This window comes from Hordeum vulgare, chromosome 7H (assembly GCF_904849725.1).
Source record: "Hordeum vulgare subsp. vulgare chromosome 7H, MorexV3_pseudomolecules_assembly, whole genome shotgun sequence".
NCBI classification, from domain to species: domain Eukaryota; kingdom Viridiplantae; phylum Streptophyta; class Magnoliopsida; order Poales; family Poaceae; genus Hordeum; species Hordeum vulgare.
Window position 1 is genome coordinate 376486449 of NC_058524.1, and position 9334 is coordinate 376495782.

At 46.3% G+C, this 9334-nt stretch overlaps 1 protein-coding gene across 4 annotated transcripts; it reads left to right on the forward strand.

Moving 5' to 3' along the window:
• Positions 1-3645: 3645 nt before the first annotated feature.
• On the forward strand, positions 3646-7000 carry LOC123408753 (meiotic recombination protein SPO11-2). 4 transcript variants are annotated; one of them, XM_045101800.1, is made up of 11 exons: positions 3648-3786; positions 3875-3961; positions 4324-4453; positions 4556-4693; positions 4791-4879; positions 5003-5131; positions 5211-5305; positions 5394-5456; positions 5576-5652; positions 5728-5855; positions 6538-7000. In XM_045101800.1, the coding sequence occupies exons 1-11, from the start codon at positions 3679-3681 to the stop codon at positions 6670-6672; spliced, it is 1179 nt and encodes a 392-aa protein (XP_044957735.1). In that variant the 5' UTR covers positions 3648-3678; the 3' UTR covers positions 6673-7000. The 4 variants fall into 4 exon arrangements, 2 of the variants coding, with proteins under 2 accessions (XP_044957735.1, XP_044957736.1); XM_045101801.1 differs by having other exon boundaries at positions 5226-5305; XR_006612780.1 differs by lacking the exon at positions 6538-7000 and having other exon boundaries at positions 3646-3786; positions 5555-5652; positions 5728-5750.
• Positions 7001-9334: the final 2334 nt, after the last annotated feature.

The window sequence follows — 9334 nt, forward strand, 5'->3', positions numbered from 1 at the left end:
TGACGTGGAGCTGTAGCGTCGAACAAACTATGCAAAAGGTGGCGGGTAGAATGCGGTAGATGGCACAAGGAGATTGAAGAACTGACGGGAAGACTGAAGAGAGCCCAAACTGAACTGAAGAGGTGTATGTGTGCGTCGGTTTCTGAAGCTAAGATTCGGTAAGAATGGAGACTGAGGGGTGTGGTCAATGATCTGGAGGAAAAAAATGACACCAGAGCTAAACAACGGTCACACATAGCCTGGTTAAAGGATGGAAATAGGAATACTCGTTATTTTATGGCAGTGGCATCCGCCAGAAGGAAGAAGAACCGAATCAAAGGGCTTGTGAAGGAGGATGGTACGGTGGTGAAGGAAGGGGATGCACTAACTAACTATGTCTGCTCCTATTTTCAGGGCCTATTCACATCCAATATGTCCGGCCGATTGGCGGATCTCCTTGATACGGTGCAGCCCCGTGTCAATGACGGCATGAATAACATCATGTCGGCTGAATTCACACGTGAAGAAGTTAAAGCTGCTCTTGATCATATAGGGGATTTAAAAGCTCCCGGGCCTGATGGAATGCCGTCGATTGTGTACAAAAAGAACTGGCCTCTGATGGGCGACCAGGTGGTGGACGAAGTGCTAGCTGTTTTGAATGGGGGTGAGATCCCGACAGGATGAAATGACACTGTTATCGTCCTTATACCCAAAGTGAAGAATCCAAGCAGAATCAAGGATCTACGGCCCATAAGTCTATGTAATGTGCTCTACAAACTGGTATCGAAGGTAATAGCTAACAGGATGAAGCTGATACTTCCCCAAATCATATCAGACAACCAGAGTGCCTTTATTCCGGAACGGTTGATTACGGACAATGTGCTGATCTCGTATGAGATCTCTGATTACATTTTGCACAAGATGAAAGGCAAGGAGGGGTATGCGGCAGTCAAAGCAGATATGAGCAAAGCATACGATCGGGTGGAATGGAGTTACCTGGAAGCATTGCTTCTTCGGTTGGGATTTCAGGATAGGGTGGTCCATCTGATAATGAGGTGTGTCACGACAGTGAGCTACCAAATCAAGGTGAATGGAACATTGACTAACCAATTTAGCCCATCTAGAGGTCTGCGTCAGGGTGATCCACTGTCGCCATACTTGTTTGTGATATGCGCGGAAGGACTATCCCCGCTTCTTCATGACGCGGAAGGTGCATGAAGGTTGAGTGGAGTTAAAATCTGCAACAATGCGCCGATGGTCTCTCACCTGTTCTTTGCGGATGATGTTGTTTTGCTCATGAAGGCTAACCAAACTGAAGCTGTGGTTCTGAAGGGGATCCTTGATCTATATGAGAGATGCTCGGGGCAGTGTATCAACACGGAGAAGTCAGCCATCATGTTTACTCCAAATACCCTAGATGTCGTGCGAGTGGAAGTAAAGAATACCATAGCGATTCAGAGTGAGAACTGGAATGAGAAATATCTTGGTTTGCCAGTTCATGTGGGCCAACCAAAGAGGAAAGCCTTTGCTTATATTAAGGGGGTCATCGCAGGGAAGGTCTACGGATGGAAGGAGAAGCTTATCGCGAAGCTAGGGAAGGAAGTGCTGGTTAAAACTATCGCCCAGGCCATCCCTACTTATGCAATGTCCTGCTTCTACCTCACCAAATCCTTCTGTGAGGAGCTTAGTTCGCTACTCGGGAGATACTGGTGGAGCCAGCAGGACAAGGAGGATACCATACACTGGAACAGCTGGGAGAAATTAACAAAACCTAAGAGTATGGGTGGTCTCGGGTTTAGGGATATGGAATGCTTTAATAGGGCTATGTTATCACGGCAAATATGGCGGTTGATCCAGTTCCCAGAGTCCTTGTGCGCCAGGGTCCTCAAGGCAAGATATTTCCCCAACACACATGTGCTTGACGCGTCGCCAAAGCCGGGCATCTCCTATTCTTGGCGGAGCCTGTTGCATGGGCTGGAGCTCATCAAGGAGGGGTATATCTGGCGGATCGGCGATGGGGAAAGGGTCAACATCTGGTGCGACCCCTGGATCCCCCGGCCGTGGTCGAGACGGGTGATTACACCACGGCTAGGAAATCTACTAGAGTATGTTAGTGAGCTTATTGATCCGGCATCAGGGGCTTGGGATGAACGACTGGTGCCGTGGACTTTCTGGACTGATGATGCTCACCATATACTCTGAATCCCGCTGAGGGAAGGGGTTCCCGACTTCGTGGCCTGGCAGTATGATAGTAAGGGCGAACACTCGGTGAGAAGCGCCTATAAACTGCAAGTGAAGCTGGGCAAGCCACTGATACAGGGGGAAGTGGGCGCAAGCTCAGCCACAACGAGTATTAATCAACGCACGGATGATAGCTGGACCCGATTGTGGAAACTCCCAGGCCCTAGGAATATTCACATGTTCACTTGGCGGTTGAAACATGAATCACTTGCACTCCGCTCAAACCTGAAAAAGAGGGGCATTCCGGTGGAGGACACAACATGCATCTTCTGTGGCAAGGCGGAGGAGGATGGGGGCCATCTGTTCATCAAATGCAAACATGTCAAGGGGGTCTGGAGGGCGTTGGAGATGTAGCAGGAACGAGGGATGCTGCAGGAAATCACCTCGGTGCATCAAGCCCTAGACTATATATGGGGACTGAGCTAGATCAAGCGCGTGCACATCCTTATGTTCTGGTGGCTATGGTGGTCCAATCGAAACAAGCTGAGGGAAGGGGAGTTGCCGGAGAAAGCCGAGGAGGTGGCGCGAAGAACTCGGGCCAATTTTATGGAGTATATGCAGATCTTCAGCGTACCAGGCAAAGGCAAGTGCCCTACCAAATGGAAACCACCTCCGAGTTGTATGATCAAGATCAATGCGGATGGATCCTTTATTCCAGGGCAGGCGGACTCGAGCTGGGGTGTTGTCGCTAGAGATAGCAACGAAGTTTTAGCTGCTCGGGCGGGTCGCCAGGCACAGGCAGAGGATGCTTTCGCTGCTGAGGTTTATGCCCTCTCACATGCAATAACAATGGCGGTGAAGCTGGGAGTGGTACGGGTGATATTTGAAACGGACAACATGCTATTGATGGAGGCTATGGAACTAACTTGTGCGGATGCATCAGCGTATGCTGCGGTCATAGAGGACATGAAATACCAACTGAAGATCTGGTTCTCCCAACAGAAGATTTCGCTTTGTCGTCGAGAAGCTAACGGTGTCGCGCATCAACTAGCTTGTATTGGTCGTATGTATGAAACAAATCACTTTGAGGAGTGGGAAAACATTGTTCCTGCCCAAGTGGCAGTTTGTGTTGAGGGGGATTTGGCCTCACACCGTCCTAGTTAATGAGAATTGGTGTTGCCTTAAAAAAACGATGGAGTGGCTGTGGCAGTCAGCGCCCGCATGGCTCGAGTTGATCGATGCAAATCAGTGAATACGTAGAGAAAATTATAGAACGGTCTGTATATGAATACCTGAAACAAATTTAAAAATTGTATTTCAGGTATTTGGAACCACGAGGACTAGAGGTGACCATCGACACAAGTTTACGAACCTAGAGTGATTTTTTCTCATTACCAAAAATAGGTGCAGGCCCCGAATGTTTCATTGGACCCCAGCCCAGCCCAGCCCAGCCCAGCATAAGAGCCTCTAGCAGGGCCAGCTGCCATATCGTCCTCCGATGTAGGAAGTGCAGCGCGGATGGCGATGGCGGAGGCGGAGGCGGAGGCGGAGGCGGAGGTTCCCGCAGCGTCGCTCTTCGGTGCGGACTGCCGCCTCTGCTCAGCCGACGTGCTCTCGCCCCCCGAGGTCTGTCATACGCCAACTTCCCTCGTCCGCCTCTGCCTCTGATCGAATCGACATGCTTTGCTTCTATTGTGTGTGGCCAACTCGATAGGTTCGGGCAAGGATCGAGGTGGCGGTGCTCAATTTCCTCGCCTTGCTTTCGTCTCCCTCTTCTCCGTCCATCTCCGTCCTCCCCCTGGTACGGCGGTTCATAAACCCCAAACCCTCCATCTCATCTCATCTGATCCCATAATCGCAGTCATGGCTGTTTCATCCATGTAACTAATTAAAAGCTCGGCAAGCTTGACCCCATGCTACTTGGAATGTTTGTGACGCTGTTATTAGGTCCCAGTTTCATAATCCAGTTCTTCTGTTTAGCGATGATGGTTGTTCATTTATGGATTCTTGTTTTGTGTTCCCAATGTTTTGCATACCCTGTAGTTGGTTGTAGCTTCCAGTCAACATGATCTTGGCACAGTTTACTACTGTAGTACATACTGTACATATTTACCGTTGATAAATGCATTGTGACTGTCTGATTAAGTGTTGTCGGCACAACAGATTTCCCGCAAGTCCACCAACTGCAGCCTGCGCAGCGGCTTGCTGAGTGATGTTTCATCGGTGTATCTGTCCTACGCCTTCTGCAAGAGGTCGCTAATGAGAGAAAATGATGCCAAGGCATTCGTCAGAGGTTGTTGTTGTTGTTGTTGATTTCTGCAGTATCTCAGGAATGCATTCTTCATAATTGGACACATCTTTTCAGTCATTTAAAATGCTTGTGTAATTTTGATAGTATGGAAAGTCATGGAGATGTGCTACAAGATCTTGGGCGAAGGGAAGCTTGTCACCCAGCGGGAGTTGTTCTACAAACTACTGTCGGACTCACCCAAGTACTTCAGCTGTCAGCGTCATGTGAATCAAACCATCCAAGGTCCTCAAAACTCAAACACTGCACTTTGTTCTTGTTCCGTCATCGTGAAACATATCCATAGTCCGTTACTCATATTTTGCACTTTGCTCTTGTGTAGATGTTGTTTCATTGCTCCGTTGCACAAGGCAGAGTTTAGGAATCATGGCATCAAGTAGAGGGGCACTGATTGGACGACTTGTGTTGCATGTGTGTGTATGCTGAAAAGTGGTTTGCCTGATACAAATATGTGCTGTCTGTTAAGGGAATCAATACAACTCTTGTTTGCCTCCTCATGAAACTGCAACAGCCTCAACTTTGTGTTCATCTTAGGAACCAGAGGAAGAACACATCGATTGTTCCATTCTCGGACCTTCTGGGCATGCCATTACTGGGGATCTGAACCAATTGAGCAGATTAAATTTGTCTTCAGATGCCCGTTATCTCATTCTAGTGGAGAAGGTACTGTTTTTGCCCTTTACAATACATTACTGTATTCCACTTGATTTAATTCCAGCTGACAGCCCTCTATTTGAACAAGGATGCCATATTTCAGAGGCTGGCTGAAGACCGCTTATATAATCAGCTTCCATGTATCCTGATCACTGCAAAAGGATATCCTGATATCGCAACGAGGTTCTGTAACTCCAATCCACCCCGTTATATTGTCGGCTACACAATTTATTCGTACTGATCCAACTTATCTTTTAATGTTCTGAAACAGGTTTATCTTGCATCGACTGAGCCAGACTTTTCCAAATATGCCAATATTTGCATTAGTGGACTGGTTAAGCCCTTTCTAATGTTTTTCTTTTTTGAGAACGGAAGCACTTTCTAATGTTAATACTATGTGTACTATTTTGGTTGTTTGTTTTCTGGATAAAGTTAGATTCCTTCCCAATTCAGGAACCCTGCAGGGCTCTCTATACTGTGTACTTACAAATATGGAAGCATATCAATGGGCTTGGAATCATACAGATACGGTATTCCTTTGGATTATCAAAGCTTGACCAAGCCCACATTTTCAGAATGACATTAATGATATTCTTCAATTCCAGCTTGCAATGTAAAATGGCTTGGCCTAAGAGGAGATGATCTGCAGCTTATCCCTCAGAGTTCATTCCAAGAGTTGAAACCTCGTGATTTGCAGGTCGCCAAAAGCTTGCTGTCATCTAAGTTTCTTCAGGTGTGTCTGCTATTTCTCAACTTTCAGAGCATGTGGTGTGTTGAAAATATAAAAGTCCAATTTGATTACAACCAGACAAGTATACAGAGCAATTCTTTACGTAATCTTCAGAGTGTATTCATGTAGCAACAGATAACATTTCCATCATCCATATTTGGAGCCACCTAATACCTTGTCGGCTCTGATAAACTGGCGTAGTTGAGAGATGCATGACTAACGATATGTCCGGGTTAATTTGACCATGACATTGGCTCACAAAATCAAGAGCTCTGAAATGCACCGAGCATCTTCCCTGGGTATATTCCACGGCTGAGTATGGGGCATAAAATGTTTTGTTGAACTTGAGTATGGGGCATAAATGGCAGTGTTAAGCATGTATCTACTTCTCAGGTCAAGTTTCACTTGTTACGAGAAGTTTTAATTCCTTTAAATACACTCCCATATGCAATCAACTGATCATCCTGAACGCAAAACCAGTACGCACATTGCAAGTCTTCCGAAACTATTCATGTGTGTTATGGACCATCTGACATTATTAGGAGTCAATTACTGTCTTCTCTGAATTGCATTACAGCGCCAAGGAGACTGCCTAGTGCATTGCCCCTCCAACTTGGATGCCACCAAGCATTTGGGATTTTGGGTGATGTCATATTTTTTAAGTTAAGCTGCGTTGTGCCTGCAGGACACGCACAGAGCGGAGTTGACACGGATGGTCGAGACGGGCACGCGTGCTGAGATCGAAGCTCTCTATTGCCATGGTTTTGATTTCCTGGGGAAGTTCATCGCCAGGAAGATTGTGCAGGGTGATTACATTTGACAGTGTTTTTTCTCTCTGGCTGTATGGCTCATGATGACGAGGCTACTGGTACAGTAGTGTGAGTGTCTCTGTTAATTGGAGAGCGATATCGCCCATGGCTCATTATGGCTGGTGAGGTCTGAACTTTGACATGCATAGAACAAAACGGATAGTAAAAGTTCTCCCTCTGAGAGTGGAACGATAGCAAGTAAGCACGGTTGTACTCCAGTATATTCGTTTAGGCGGTCAGGGTAATTCAGTTTCTGGTGTATGCGTATGCCTTCTGCGCTCCCTGACAGTACTCTCCCCATAAAATTGGCAATCCAAATGTTGCAGGCCTTGGTCGTTCTTTGCTTCCTTTACTTTCTGAGAGAAGGCCACTACAACGATGCCCTGGAAGCAGAGATCCATGTTGTGGCAGCTGGTATGATAATGCGTGGTAGTGACGGGGCGATAGAGGCTGTTTGGATTGAGCCAGGGTCCGCCTCGCCGACCGCGGGCGCGCCAATTTATTGCCGGCCGATTCCGCCGCCCGTGTCTCGCTAACAAATTGGTGCTGGATTGTAGACAGGTAAGGCCAGGGCGCATCAATTACTTCCCCCATTCCTAAATATAAGTTTTTTAAAGGTTTCATTAGGGAATACATACGGATGTATATAAACATGTTAGTGTAGATTTCCTCATTTTGTTTTGTATGTAGTCTTCTAGTGAAATCTTTAAAAAAAAACTTTATATTTAAAAACGAAGAAAGTATTTGATAGCGATTCAAACACGGATGATATGCATGGTCAACACCAATATTTTGGACGGGCATCTCAAGGCGTCAATCCAAACAGCCCTATATTTGCAGCCTACGCTTCATCTTCCACTACAACGATGCCCTCGAAGCAGAGATCCATGTTTTGCAAGGTATGGTTTTTTCCATCAACATACTGCTCTGGTCATTGTCCACTAGGATTCTTTTGTCGCTTTGAAGACCCTGTCTACTTTTGGTGTGGACCTTTCGACATATGAACAACTAGTTTCTGAGAGGGTCATTAGTGAATGATAGGGAGTTTTTGGGATTCGAAGAGAACAAAACAGAGTGGCAGATTCTCTAACAAACTACAGTCGCATGAAGCGTACCACGAGAGTGTAGCTTAACCCTAGTCCCCCATATATTGAAGAACATGTGCCTCTTGACTGAAACTCTATAAACTTGGATGAAACTTCTATTACCCCGGGAAAAGAATCATAAAACCTGAATCCTCGGCATCACGGTAGTAAGTGTAGTCGTTCTCCAACATCCATCAGAAGTTAGACAGGCCCTAGTGGCTGCTGCGTATGCGAGGCTATGACGTGTTTGGTTGCCTGCATCATTTTTTGTCCATTTGTATACTTGTCCCAATTGGGTCTGGTTGAGCATATGCATGCAAAAATCCAACATCTGCATGTTGATTGGTTGCCTGCATGTCCTCTTCCTACATCGTAGCGACGCCTATATGAACCGCGTTTGGTTGCTCGCGTTGTATGTGGTCGCACGAGTGCACGTTGTTTGGTTACATACGAGTATAGACTTGTGCTCAACTTGTACCCTACTTGATGAGCTTACCGATACCACTACGCCTTACACACATTCACATCGAGCACATCAACGCCACAACACAAGTATGACGATGAATTGGACGAAGATGATGAAGTTCTTCAGCCCTAATGGTCAATCCACCTTGCCAACCGCAACCTTGCTGCATGAATGCTCTGGCACATACTTGGAGTAAGCATCTTGTGTCACCCGCCTAGTCTTAAACTCTCCTCTGTGGTTGCTATTGTCATATCCTGAAACTTGTTTGTTGCAAGCTTCCCATGAACTGTAAACCCCTGGAACCCTACCTTAGAACACCACATATGTAACGCCCAAGATGCGATCCTATCCTTATTTTTGGCGCGAGGGCCTCGACAGGGATAGAAACGCATCTCGTTGTTTCGCAAGAATGGATATCATTACAAGTACATGTACTGAAGAGAAGAGTATATGGAATTGGCTTATACTCGCCACAAGCTACATCAGAGTCACATCAGTACAGTACATAAACATCATGAAGAAGAGCAAGGTCCGATTACGGACAAAAACAAACGAGAAAAGAACGACGTTCATCCTTGCTATCCCAGGTTGCCAGCCTCGAACCCATCCTAGATCGATGATGATGAAGAAGAAGAAACTCCAAATTAACAATCGTCGCGCTCACGTCAAAGTAACCTTTACCTGTACCTGCAACTGGTGTTGTAGTAATCTGTGAGCCACAAGGGACTCAGCAATCTCATTTCCGAAGGTATCAAGACTAGCAAAGCTTAATGGGTGATGTATAGTTAAGTGGTGAGGCTGCAGCAAGCGACTAAGCATTTATTTGATGGCTAACTCATGAGTACAAGAATAAAGAGGGGGATGATCTACGCATAACAGACGTGAACTAATAATGATCAAATGAATGATCCTGAACACCTACTTACGTCAAGCATAACCCCACCGTGTCCTTGATCGGAGAATAAACTCACGAAAGAGACAGTCACGGTTACGCACTCGGTTGATAAGTTTTAATTAAGTTTACTTCAGGTCGTCTAGAACCAGTGTTAAACAAAGTTTTCACGTTGCCACATAACTGCGGGCACGACTTTCCGAAAGATTTAACCCTGCATGGGTGCTCCA

What these genes read in the sequence shown, in the direction of transcription:
- LOC123408753 (XM_045101800.1), top strand. Translation starts at nt 3,679, where the DNA reads ATGGCGATGGCGGAGGCGGAGGCGGAGGCGGAGGCGGAGGTTCCCGCA. An exon ending in TATCCTGATATCGCAACGAG is followed by an intron (nt 5,306 to 5,393) that starts GTTCTGTAACTC and finishes GTTCTGAAACAG; the next exon opens with GTTTATCTTGCATCGACTGA. An exon ending in ATATTTGCATTAGTGGACTG is followed by an intron (nt 5,457 to 5,575) that starts GTTAAGCCCTTT and finishes TTCCCAATTCAG; the next exon opens with GAACCCTGCAGGGCTCTCTA.